Raw genomic sequence first — 14,420 nt, forward strand, 5'->3', positions numbered from 1 at the left:
CCGGTCTTGCCGGGTTATTTATTACTTCGACACTCCTGCACTTGGGAGAAGACATCAATCTTTTGGTTGTGTCAGTGTCCAAAAGAGGTGTTTAGTTCAATAGAAGGAATTTCAAAGATGGTTTTCGTTATAAGCTCCGATTTGAAGGATATGATCTATATATACACCAAATCCAAATACATATGTGCATGTAGAACTAATTAAATAATTTTTAACTCAATGATAATGAGAAATATTCATATCTCTCTTAATTTTTCTTAAGAATATATAAAATCAATCAAGTTATGAGGGTTCATAAATTAGTACATCTCTTTGATATTTCTTATAGTTTTGACATTAGATTGAGAAACAACTGTTGTACCATAACAATTTTTTTGTACCAAATACAAAAACTATTTAAATCATTAAATGATACAACTTGAAGAAGGATGAGATTTGAGGAAGGTTATATCAAAGCGGGTGATGAAAATGAGAGAAAGGTATATAGTTTTGGAGGGGATTAAAGCAGAAATTGACAAGTGACAAGATATGATATGATATATATATATATATATATATATGTGTGTGCGTATAAAACTTTGAGTAAAACTCCATCCATTCTTATTTGATATATTTGCTTAGATTGTAAGAAAATGAGAGAGAAAGATGATATGATATATTTGCTTAGATTGTAAGAAAATGACACCATCCATTCTTATTTGACCCGTACTTTGAGGCTAACAAGTAGCCTCCATGTTCTCTTATACCCAACCTAACTTCAAATTTTATCATCTTCATCACTGCACAAAGACCCATAACTCACATGAAGCACCACATGGAGATGCTCATGTTATAGCTTATAGGATAAAGACTCAGTTAGGGATTTCTTCAACTCTAAAAATTATTGCTTCTAGTTATCCTTAAATCCTAAACCCTCTCGCTAATGGTCATATTGCTGCCCAAAAAAATATTTTTTTCAAATCTCCAAAGCCTAAAATCCATGGCAGTTAGCCGCCAAATTACCATATTACTCATACATGACTTTGGTGCTTCATTGTGTGGATGTGCTCACATATGTATTTATAGTGTATGAATCTCATTGTGTGTGAAAAATAAAATTTTAAATAAACTCATTCTATTCTTTGAAATTTAAAATTGATTAAGAATCAAATTTGAAAGCAAATATCTACCATTATCTTGATAATAAGGTTATAATAACAAAAGTACATTATAATATATAGTTTTCGTGTAAGTTGACAAATTATATTTTTCTACTAAATAAATCTTTAATCTTTTAATTTTATATTTTAACCCCTGTAAAATTAAATTAAAAGCTAATAAGCCAGAATTGGGTTATAACAAGTGTCATCAATGAATATTAGAATAAAAAGAAAACCAATGCTTTTTTCGAACACTTAAATGTCATTGATGAATATTAAACTACATTAACTCAAAATAAAAACATCTTTCAAAATTCAAAGGAAGGGCTACTTCTTGTTAATATTCAAAATAATGGTTTGTTACGAGTATATTTATCTTTATTATAACATATGAATAACAAAATATTTTTTTGTTATGATTTCAAAAAAGAAGAATATTTTTTTTATGGGTTTTGATTTGTCGGCCTTTTTAAGGTTTTTTGATGTGGGTTGAACCCTTAATGAGTTTTTATAAATAAGTTACAAAACTCTATATAGATGCAAACATGAATGAGTATTGATTTTCTACCATTTGAAGTAAAAGTTCATGACAATACATATTGTTGAATAGGTTCATATTCATATACAAAGAAAAACATGTTGCAATTTTAATGATAATAATGAAATTACCAAGAACACGAAATGAAACAATATGCAAAATTTAAAGGATTTGACCAAATGCATTCAAACAAAAAACCAATCTAATAAACATAGCTCAATCCCAAAACCTCATCATAAAACACATCGAATCAATTGTAAAACAGGATGCATGATTTATGGACTTAGCTAACATCATTCAAGCAATAATATCAATACAATAAAAAATATTAAGTCCTACAAATTTCACCATAAAACATGTCAAAATCATCAATAAAGCAAGATGAATTATTTAATAAAGGTTTAAGGTTTGAAATGGACCTATTAGGGGTGGTTGACTAGAAAGAAAAAAGGGCTGGAATAGTGGGGTAAGTGCTAGACAATGTTGTTGTTGTTATTATAAAGTAATACTATTGTTTCTTAAACAATTTATGGCTGGATTTAGAGCATTGAAACCATATAATTTGGAGTTGAACCTTTAAAAAAATGTTTTATATCTACTTTTAAGATTTTCAATGCATATAAGTTTGCTTTTACTTTTTTTAACTTTTATACAGAGGCTAGAAACCAAAACAGGATTTGAGCTGCAATGAGCTTCTAGATAGATTTTGACTTCTTTATTTAGGCTTTGCTTTAAGATTTGAAATAGAAGAACTAGGATTTACACTCTCCATGAAAGTTTATACCTATATCTTATCTTTCTATTAAGATAAATAAAACCTAAAACCAAGGTGTGTAGCTCTAATTATGATCTAAGAAACTAGTAGTGTTTGAACTAGGGTTTGAGCTATAGTGAATTTTTGGATAGATTTTAACTTCTCTATTTTAACTATGATTTAAGCTTTAAAATGATAGGTCTGAGTTTTATATTCTTCATGAAAGTTTTAGGCATATGCTTTATTTTTATCTGTATTAATGACCCAAAAAACCAAGTAATGACATGATTTTAATAGAGTTTTAGCTGGAGTTTTCTAGGTTGCATGGTGATATTTGCAAGGTAGTTCTAAGATAGAAAAATAGAAGAGAAAGGTTGGAAAAATATATGATATGATGCTAGAAATGCTGAAAAGGGAGATGAGTTGTCACCTTGGTGAGAAGTGGAGAGTTAGTTGTTTTCCCTACTTTTGTTTTATGGCTATATGTTTTTTCTTAACTTTCAGCATACTTTCTCTTCTTTATCTTTTAGTGGTTAGGGTTTTTGGTGGAAAAGAAGAGGTTATGGATTTTATGTGAGAGAGATGAGGTTAAGTTTGAGATAAGGTTAAGTTCATTTGTGGTGGCTCCCCTTTTCTCTACAGTTCAATTATGTATTTATATCCCATAAATTTTGTTATCTTTTTTTATAGTTACCTTCGTCTCCAAGTAGCTTAATTTTGTTTTGATCCCTCATTTATCTTGTTTTACACTTTAGCTCACTTGACTTTTGTCATTTTCTTTGTTGATTACTTGATCCTCAAGCCACTCTATTTTATCTTCATCCTTTATTTTTATTTTTGCACTTTAATCCTTTGTCTATTTGGGTTTCTATTTTAATTTTTGATTTTTGATTTTCTTGTATTTTTTATGTTTTGGTTCTATTTCAAAAGACAATGTTAACGTCAATTCATTAAGAAAATTAATTAAGTATTATGAAATGAACACATTAATAGTCAAAATGCATCAAAAATATATTTTTGATTTTTTTTTGAGAAGATATCAACAAGAGAAAATTGTTGAAAATTACAAAATGGATATGCGAATAATTAAAATGCATTGAAAACAATTTTTTAAAGTTTTTAATTTTTTTTTGGATTTTTGAAAATATTTTGGAATTGGGGGAAATATTGGAGTGTAATAATAATAATAATAATAACATGCCTTGATCTTAATTTATTTAATTTTTTTTAAGGAGATTTAAGACTTACCTATATTATTTGTATTCTACTTATAATCTAAACAATTATTCTTCATTATTCAATAGTGAGCACACTGTGAATTTCTAAACCAAAAATATTTCATAGCCCCTCATTTCCTTTAAAGAAATTCTTTTTTAAAAAAATAATCACTCAATCTAAAAACTATACAATTATCTTATATCCCATATTAATTTTCTTTTTAGATAGGTTTTTTAGTCGGAGGAATATTTAATGAAAAAGGCAAGTATTAATAAAAAATACATTACATTTGGTTAGGAAAGTGAATTCAAAATTCAAAATTATCCCTATCTTAAATACATATAAAATCAATGAAGTTTATGCAAGACAAAGATGGATATTGTTGATATATTTAAATAAAAAGGGTAATGTAACATATCAAATTTACAAACCACAATCTCTAGTTGAATTACAAACTTTTTTGATGTTGTATGAAACCAAAAAAAAAAAAAGAACCAATTCTTAAAACTTTGATAATGTTCAATAGAAAACAAACAAAGATATTATAAGAGAGTGTTTTCTGTTTTTAATTAACAAAAAAAAAAGATTCAGACAGACCACTACCTATTAACCATTAGTATCCTTAGATAGATAGAGAGTTATAAGCATATTAGGACTTTTTCAATCAAGAGTCCTAGATTAAGTTGGCTCTCCAAACTTAATCCTAATAAATCTAGATTTTATCTTCTAAATAAAATACCTATATCGGCATTTATCTACATCTCTCACTTGTACATATTAGGCTTTTTAAATCATAACCTCATTCTTATGATAAGGTATCTTTTTTGTTCTCCTTTTCATATGAGAAATGGAATGCCTGACCAAACAATAAAATCATAGGTAAAGATGTTATATCAAGTCACTATCAAAATCAACATAACATTATAACTCTATATCTCATTTATACCCCAACCTAAATAATCCCACTAAATCAAGCATCTTTGATCCCACTCAGATAATATTAAGAGCTATACATGAACTCTTATTATATATATTTGTACTTATGACTATGTCAAATATATTTATCTAACATCATCATTTGAGCAATAAATCATAAATCATTAGGACAATTGAAATCATTTTTTCTTAGCCTCTTATTTCAATTAATTTTGACTTAATTGTTTTTCCTATACATGCATCATCATTAGACTATTTCATTTATAACTCCCGGATAACACACTAAAATAGAAACATCATGACATAGTTCTAAGTTCTCGATGGTATAATTATGGATTCATAAAAAAATTATAGGACTCACACAATGATAGAGAAGGGATAAATTCTATCACTTCCTTTTGTGGTCGATATACATAAAATATGATACTATATGTTATGGTAAAGCTCCCACTACAAGGAATGTCATGCTTATACACCATACAAACCTTGGCTTAAAGCTAAAATATTGCTCTTAACCTCAGTATTTTAAGACAATCACTCTTCTAATGCCTTCTTGAAATTATCACATTTGGCTATTTAAGATGTTTTATAGAGATGTGAACCTCTATATTTTTTACTTATAAGTCTTATCTTAACTCTAAGTTAGATGACATAAAATAACAAGAAATATTTCCTTGTTAGCTCACTAAAAGCTAAGCATATCATGAGCATTATTAAAATGCATCTTATGATAGGAATATATCTTGTCCTATTTGCTTTCTCAACTATAAGGCAATTTCTTAGGTGAGAATGACAATCATTCCCTGATGATATTTACATTTAATATGATATTATACACTAATTTAAATTAACAATAATTATGCAAGAAGAATATTCATGAAACATTAATGCATAAAAGATCCACAATATCCAATCATGTAAAATACAAGCTTATTAAATCCTATATAATCATAAACCTCTAACATGCCTAAAAAAAATATCTCTTAGAAGAGGTTTGATAAATGGATCAGCAACCATCTAGCAACCATCTTATAAGTAGAGATATGCTTAAGGAAAATTTGACCTTATGCAATAATGTCTTGAATAAAATGGTTTTTGGTACCAATATGCTTTGATTTGCCATGATATTTAGGACCCTTGCATAAGCTATTACATAAGTGTTGTCATAATAAATAATATAATCTTTTATAAGTATTGTAGCATTCAAGCTATGCAAGAATTATCCAAGACAGATGGCCCCCTAGCCAGTGGCTACGTAAGCAATATATTCTGACTCTATTATAGATAAAGAGATATAAATTGCTTTATACTACACCATGAAATGACCCTACCTCCTAGAATAAAAACATATTCTAAGGTAGATTTTCTATCATCTCTATTAGTAGATACATTAACACCTTTATATCTGATCAATTTGAGATTGCCACTATGGTAGCATAAGGAAAGATTTATTGTTCCTTTTAGAAATTGAAAACTCCTTTAATTATTTTCCAATACGCAATACCAAGATTACTTTAATATCTACTAACCATGCCAACAACAAAATATATATTAGATCGAGCACACATCATAGGATACACTAGACTACCAATTGCACTGAATAAAAAACATATATTAATTGCTTTTTCTATTCCTTTGTCTTAGGATATTGTTTAGCACTAAGAGCAAGACTCTTTATAATTGGATTATCAATGAATTTAGAATTACATATATAAAATCTTCTAAGATTCTTTTAATGTAATTCTCTTGAGATAAACTTAAAACTATCTTAGATTGATCATTTTGGATCTTAACTCCCAATATGCATGACCCATGTCCTTCATCTCAAACATAGAGGACAACAACTTTAAAGTAAATATAATCAACTTTAAATCATTTCCAGCTAATAAATATTGTTTATATATAAAGAAAGAATAAGAACTCTTTTCTAAACCTTTTTTACATACACACAATAATCTTTCTTGGTCATCACAAAACCAATCAAAATAATAGCTTAGTGAAACTAGTGATACCATTGCCTAGACGATTGTTTCAGGTTATAGATAAAACATTTGAGGCTAAAAATTTTGCGTTCTTTCCCTTTTACCGTAAAACATTTTGGTTGATCTATATAAATCTCTTTGTCTAGTTATCTATTAAAAAATATGGTATTTATTATAAAATGCAATCTTTACATTCATGGAATAATTTCCCATTCAAATAGGAGAAAATAGCAAGAATTTAATGAATGAAAACAAATCTCACCACAAGGAAGAATATGTCCTATTAATTTATTCCCTCTTTTTAGTCATAGTTTTTCACCTTCAAATGAGCCTGTTACTTATTTATTTATCTATTTAACTTATGTTTAATCTTAAAACCCCATTTATTTTCCTATAGATTTATGCTTAGGTTGAAGTTTTTTCTTATAAATGGGGAATGTAGTTCTACTTTTGATAAATCTGTGATTTCAAATGCTACAGATTTGTTTAATCAAGAATAAAAAGCAAAGTCTGTTTTGAACACTTTTGTCAAGTTAAAAGTTTTGTTTGAAATAAAATCTGCTTGGTTAGAAAACAAAAGTTCAGCAAAAAAAGAAAAGAAAAAAAAAGGAATAAATATCCTTATTTCAATGGTGACCATTTTCCAAAAGGTGTTAGGATTGGTATTGTGGCTAGGATGATTGCTTTGATTGCGAGACAACTTTTACGGATTCATTGTTGGTGATTAATCTAGTGCAGAAGGAAAAAAAATTGCAATGATAACTTTAATTAGTGGTTTAATTATTAATTTGATGCATCATGAATTTTTGGGTTATTAAATAAAATATAATAATAAATTATTATTATTATTTTGCATTATATAGGTGTCTCATGAACTCAGAAAGCTATTAAATGAAATATAATGATAAATTATTATTATTATTTTGTATCATATAGGTATTTCATTAACTCATAAAGCTCAAGCAAAGTGTAAAATAGCATATTTTTTTTTTATTTAATGATAAAATTGTAATATTTAATATAAAAACTTTGTAATTATTAAGTAACAAATAGTAATAATCTTTGAATTAATAAAATATTTTTCTGTTGACTTTTAGATAGTTACAAAGTTCCTGATATTTAATTTTTTAATAAAATGAATCAATCTATAAAGATGATTTAAAAATACCACATGTGGTTACAAAAAAATCACCTATAATGTTGATTTTATAAAATTAACTGTAAAAAGAGATATACCTCAACTAATTAAACTAATTAAATTCTAGATTTACTATTCCAAAATCATCAATTTAATTTTTATAAACCTTAATTTTCATAAACCTAAACCTTAATTTTCATAAACCTTAAGACTATTGAAAATTTATATAATTTTCGACAAAGCTCATAAAATTAATTGAAATACATGCAAATTAACTCGGATATTCATATTAATTAAATAAAATAATGGAATGAAATTTTTATAGTGTCTTTTTCTTATTATAATATTTTGTTGGGTCTAGCTAATTCACTTATGCAAATCAGCTCCTACACCTCCTCCACCGTTTGATGAAAAATAGGTGAAATTTCAAATTAGTCTCTCAACATGTTATCCAATTCTCAATTCAGTCCTAAAACTAAACATTTTAGCAGCTATATCTAAAATGTTTCAGACATCGGCGTTTTATAGCAACAAAAAAAACAAACAAACATTGATCTAATGAAAGTACCCAGTAGACAAATGTCTGAAACATTATGAACCTGTTTTGTCACTCAAAATTAGGCACTAAATTGAGATTTTTCCCTTTAAAATAAAAATGGGAGAAATGAAAGTACCCGGCAGATAAATTAGGGGTCCTCTAACGTTACTGGCTTACTGAACATGGGAGAAATTACGGTAAGCTACTCTCTTAAAAAGGATGCTCGTTTTGTACAGCTACTCTCTCTCATCTGATCCACTCAAATTTGCATTACAGTTGGTCATCTTCTATTTTTTTTGCTTCTGATTTACAAAAAAGATTAAAATGGGCATGTCAAAATCCTTAAAACACCAACTATAAGAAATTATACAAGGAAGAAAACTGAAGAAAAACCAGCTACTATAGACATCAAACAAAATATAAAAACACAGAAATGAGGGCCAAACTTCATGGTGCATAGATGCCTATCAAGTTAAATTCCAGAAAACAAGAACATGAATATAGATAGCAATATCATTGAATCAATTCCCTTTCGATCAGAAATGAAAAGGAGATAACACAGCCGATAAGAGGACTTCAAAGATGGTAGAAAAGCACCCAATCTTGCATAGAAAAGATATACAAATGGTTTTTATAATGAAAAGCTCTACCTCCTCAAGTAAGTTGATGAAATATTTACCATGTCTGATCTGTTCCATGAGGCAAAATTCCGTCTCATAATCAGCAGAAGGTTCTATCCACTTAATGTAGAAAAGTCAACTTTGATTTGTTATTTGAGAGAGTCCATCCTGCAAAACAAAGAAATAGGCCATCTCTAAAAAGACAAATATCATGAACAAAAGCCTTTGACAACCAAAAGGGCTCCTATTGCAGTTTTTCATTTATATGGTTTGGACATATTACTCTTTCTTTTTTCTTTGACATAAGTTCTTTGACTCCAGAAAACATTCAAAAGATTATTAGATCTTTGTTTTCATACATCAGCAATCGTAATGTCTCCTGCAGCTTCTTTCCTATTCTTGTAACGAACAACATGCTCCTGATAATTTTCAAGCTCTTTCTCCAATTTCTCAATGAACTGACTTGTATGCTCAAGCGACTGCTCGTACCTATATTTTTCCAGGGCCTGCAATTTTCCAAAGGAAAACCACTATAACGCCAGTAATTGAGTATTGACAAGATAAAGTAATACCTAGACCTTCACTGCACAGGATTAATGGGTGGTCAACAAGCCAAAAAATAATCTTTATTACCGAGAATTGATTCATGTCACCATGACAAGGACATTGCTGACTTTATTAAGATGAGGAGTTAAAATTAACCGTGATTTCCAATGGCCAACAGAACATATTTTCCAGAAACAAAAATTTAAAAAAAATATAAAACTAAATGGTTGGCTTATAGACTACAAGAATTTTTAAACAAAAAGATTTAGTCAAATACAAAATTCCAGATGATTCAAAAACCATACATGAACTATTCACTAAATTCCCTTTCAAGGAACCACCTCCTAAATACACAATGATGCTATTTCAAATGTGTTGTCACTACTGCCAAAATAACCTGACCAAATAATATGCTGCCACCTACAACACAGGCCTTTTCCCCTTGGCAAGGGATCAAGCATTTTCATCAATTCACTTCCTATGCTTGGATCACTATAACAGATTAAGCCATTCAAGTGCCATTCAGTCATCCAAACCATTCAAAATAACAAGAACTTGATTCCTCCCGGTTCATTGAGATTTTGGGGCAAAAAAAAGCAAAAAGAATGAGAAGGCAAAGCCCTGATGAGACTTTCCTCGGGAAATGTTGTGTGAAAGCTGAAAATACTTTCCCATAAGAGAATGACAGTCGCATCAGTCTATCCCACAATAATAAGCCAAAACCTTTTAAAAGTCTCACCTAATGCAAACTACAACCTTCTGAAATTTGAATTGTTTGCAACCTTCTGAAAATCAAATCCTCCCACACTAACCTTCACCACATGCCTACAAAGACTAGTATTTCCTCAGGAAATGTTGTGTCAAAGCTGAAAATACTTTACCCATAAGAGAATGACAGTTGCATCAGTCTATTCCACCATAATAAGCCAAAACCTTTTAAAAGTCTCACTTAATGCAAGCTACAACCTTCTGAAATTTGAGTTGTTTGCAACCTTCTGAAAATCAAATCCTCCCATGCTTACCTTCACCACCGCATGCCAACAAAGACCAGTATTTCCTCAGGAAATGTTGTGTCAAAGCTGAAAATACTTTCCCCATGAGAGAATGACAGTGGCATCAGTCTATCCCACCATAATAAGCCAAAACCTTTTAAAAGTCTCACCTAATGGAAGCTGCAACCTTCTGAAAATCAAATCCTCCCATGCTTACCTTCACCGCCGCATGCCTACAAAGACTAGTATTTCCTCAGGAAATGTTGTGTCAAAGCTGAAAATACTTTCCCCATGAGAGAATGACAGTGGCATCAGTCTATCCCACCATAATAAGCCAAAACCTTTTAAAAGTCTCACCTAACTACAACCTTCTGAAATTTCAGTTGTTTGCAACCTTCTGAAAATCAAATCCTCCCATGCTTACCTTCACATGACTACAAAGACTAGTATTTCCATAACAACATCAAGAGAAAAGGCCTGGTAAGAGTACTAGCTTGCCAACCCATAATCCCCTCACACCTTGAAGATTGCAAACTGTGTCCTCGTCTACCAAATAGTTTTTAATTTCAGTGAGTCATTGAAAATACTGAACCAGAAAGAAAGAAAAAGAGAGCAAGAAGCAGAGAAAACATTGAGCTCTAAAACAGAAAAAAAAGATAAGAAATTATAGCAACATAGCTGTAAAACAAAAGTCCCTCAGGAATAAAAACCTGAGCGGACAATCTTCTACCAATATCTTTTAGGCATAAAATGCGCCCATTAACAGAAAAAAATTCACAAGAAATTTAGTGATCTATTATTGCTTTCGTATCAAACAAAAAATTAAGAAAACTGAAGCTTCGAACCTTTTAGCCCCCGCCCCCCCCCCCCACAACAAAAAAAAAAAACAATTACTAAATAAAACATATTGCAACTATTTAAGCAATGAACAGTCCTGAACTGATATTTCAAAGGAATAAAAAAAAACTAGGCAAACTCACTTTATCTTTAGATAGGGTATCTGGAGGGGACATGATTTTTGGCTGCACATAGTTCTTTCCCCTGTAGAAAATAATGGTGTTGTCAGGTCTTATGTCAATAATGATCCCTTTGCTAAGTCGAGCAAGCTCTTCAGCATATTCATGAATTTGGCCTGGCTTGCAAGGTTTGCAAGTAACCTTGACGGTTTCGTGCTTCTTCCAATGAAGATGCATATTGAGAACAACGCCTCCAAAAACCCCTCGTCGGCCAACTGGAACGTAGTTTTTCTTCTTCTCGCCAGTACGCTTGAGGTAATGCTTCTCCTCTTCTGTTAATATTTCAGGATCATATGCTTCACCTGGGGTTTTGGGGACTTCAAGTTTCCTGAGCTTTTCAATCAACCATGCTTCCTTCCTTCTGGCCTGAGCCAAAAAAAATAAAAATTAAGAACATGCAAGCCCCGCTTGAAAAAAAGTAAAATAAAAAAATGGTCCAACCTTTTCAAGTTTATATCTAATCCTAACTTCAGGATTCGGAGAATTCATCTTCTTTTTGGCCTTGAGGCGATAGAACCGGAGTTCATTAAGTTTCGCCTTTTTCGACATTTTAACATATCTGGGCACCTTTTTCATACTTTTCTTCTCTTTTGCTGAATACCCATCCTTAGTAATCGAAAATCTAACAAAATCATTGTCCGTCCTCAGCTCCAATGATGCAGTGCTCATATGCCTAGCAAAATTTTCAAGAAAAACACCAGGTCTTTCTGCCCATAAAAAACAGCAGACAGCAGATGGTGTGTAATTAAAACTGTCCGACTGGTTTTGAACTAGTAGATTACGGTACCAAGTTAAAGATTCCCTGCATAAATAAATGGCAATCACAGAGAACAAAAAAAAAAAAAAAAAAAAAAAAAAAAAAAAAAAAAAAAAAAAAAAAAAAAAAAAAAAAAAAAAAAAAAAAAAAAAAAAAAAAAACAAAATTATTAAAGAAAAAAACATAATGCAAGGGAGAGGAGAAGAGAAGAGAAGAAAACACACTTTCTGATAGCGAAGCTAAGCCGGCGACCAATGCCTACGCCTCCTCTTATTGAAGCTGCGATACCCAACATTATTATAATTATTATCATTAATTCACTGAACCATCATAGCTGACGACCACATTCAGAGTTTGATTTATTAGTAGCAAATTCAACTCAAGCTTTCAGCTGTTTTTTTTTTTTTTTTTGTGTGTGTGTGTGTGTGAGAGAGAGAGAGAGAGAGAGATGTCTTCTTTTAAATTGTGTGTTTTATTGGGACAAATTGTCGAAAACCTTTCATGCAACAGGGAAGTGCTTACAGAACTAGTTAAAAATCGTGATTTAGGCTATATAAGGCCAAGTCTTATATCATGGTTGGTAATGGTGGCGTGATCTTGGGTGGTTCACAATCGAGGATCGATTCGTGGTGGGAACTATGGTGGCTAGGGTGGTGTCAACGTGATTTGAGGTGGTGGGTTATGGCGGCTGGTCACAACAGCTTGATGTTATGTTTTAGCCGGTGCTAATCAATGGTTGTGATTAAAGAAAATTTATTAGTTTTTGGGTTTTAAATGTTAATTTATTTCACTTTTTGTTTGAATTCATTTTATAAAATTTTTCATTTACTTTTATTTTTTAAAATATTATTTTCATTATCATATTTATGTTTAGATTATTGTTTTTTTTTTTTAACATTTCCAAATATAAAGTGGTAACTTATAATACTAACACATGTCACCCCAATAACAAAAATAAAAAACTATAATTCATTAAAAAAATAATATATGACTCAATTTATTATTTTATAATTAATCAAATCTTTAATATATCCTTAATTTTTTAATTTTATCTATAATATTTATTATATTCATATATAACATCTAATTCTTTAAAACTTTCTATTTAAATTGACATAATTGATAAATTAAGCTATTTATACTAAAAACAATTAATAAAAACAAATTTTATAGATAAATAAAAATAGAGATACAAAACATAATATTAATCTATTTTATTCAAGCCAACTTTAAATGACATAGAATTCACGGGTTTAACACACACACACACATATATATATATATATGAAAACCTTTTCTTTTACTATTTGTGTATAGTAATTTGATTTTATAAAAAAATCAACTGACTATGTGATGATATTGAAAATATCTCACCAACATTATTATAAATAGAGAATTTTGCACAACATCATTGATTTTTACTATCTAAAATTAAATATTATTTTGTGATTAAAAATGGTCACTTTGTTTTTAACTTTTTAAATTGAAATCTTTTAACCTAACATTTTAATAAATTTATTAATGTTCTTATAAATGTATCAATCTAGAGCAGGAGTGGTGCATTTTTAGAATAACCTAAGAAAAAATTAATATTAATTAAAGGATAAATTGATTTGAAAATATTCTTATTTCAAAATAAAAAGATTTAACATTTGCTTTCAAACATGTTAATCAATATTAAAAAATTAAAGAGAGCGGGCAAAGTTACTCTAGATCCAATAACAAATCACTAATTTGTTATTTGCCGAAAGAAAACTTTTAAGAAGGCATTAAGAGTGTTTTCACTTACAATTGTTTTTAATAATTTGAGCAGTTAACAGTTTCAATTAAAAAATTTTGCAAAGGAAAATTTATCATTTAATCCTCCAATGAAAAAATTGTAATACATTTCAACCAGGAACTATAAAAGTTTTTAATTTTTTTGAAAATATTAAAATTATTTTTTTATCTTTAAAGACAAAATCAACATAACTCTTTTATAATAATTTTTTTATCCATTTACATTAGTTTTATTGTTAATGTGTCGGTTACTCAAGGATAAAATTATAATTGATCATATAATATATATTATTAAAAACAAATATGGATGCGTGCTACGAGTGGACAACCCCTATTTTCTTTGAAGTGCATGTTTTCTTTGAAATGCATGTGTGAGGTCATTTGACTATCAAATACTACCTTCCACGATAACACTTGAAATGTATTGGAGCTCTCTCTATTATGGGGCAATATGTATGCCAAAACAC

The 14,420-nt window shown here is 29.4% G+C and overlaps 1 protein-coding gene across 2 annotated transcripts; it reads right to left on the reverse strand.

Annotated features, from left to right (window-relative positions):
* Nucleotides 1-8,255: 8,255 nt before the first annotated feature.
* Nucleotides 8,256-12,915, reverse strand: LOC105118324 (RNA-binding CRS1 / YhbY (CRM) domain protein). 2 transcript variants are annotated; one of them, XR_840929.1, is made up of 6 exons: nt 12,399-12,915; nt 11,859-12,219; nt 11,382-11,783; nt 9,223-9,369; nt 8,923-9,031; nt 8,256-8,545 (listed from the first exon to the last, which is right to left on the reverse strand). XR_840929.1 is itself a non-coding variant. In XM_011016247.1 (5 exons), the coding sequence occupies exons 1-5, from the start codon at nt 12,485-12,487 to the stop codon at nt 8,999-9,001; spliced, it is 1,032 nt and encodes a 343-aa protein (XP_011014549.1). In that variant the 5' UTR covers nt 12,488-12,914; the 3' UTR covers nt 8,703-8,998. The 2 variants fall into 2 exon arrangements, 1 of the variants encoding a protein (XP_011014549.1); XM_011016247.1 differs by lacking the exon at nt 8,256-8,545 and having other exon boundaries at nt 8,703-9,031; nt 12,399-12,914.
* Nucleotides 12,916-14,420: the final 1,505 nt, after the last annotated feature.

This window comes from Populus euphratica, unplaced genomic scaffold (genome assembly GCF_000495115.2).
Source record: "Populus euphratica unplaced genomic scaffold, PopEup_1.0 scaffold1878.1, whole genome shotgun sequence".
NCBI lineage: Eukaryota > Viridiplantae > Streptophyta > Magnoliopsida > Malpighiales > Salicaceae > Populus > Populus euphratica.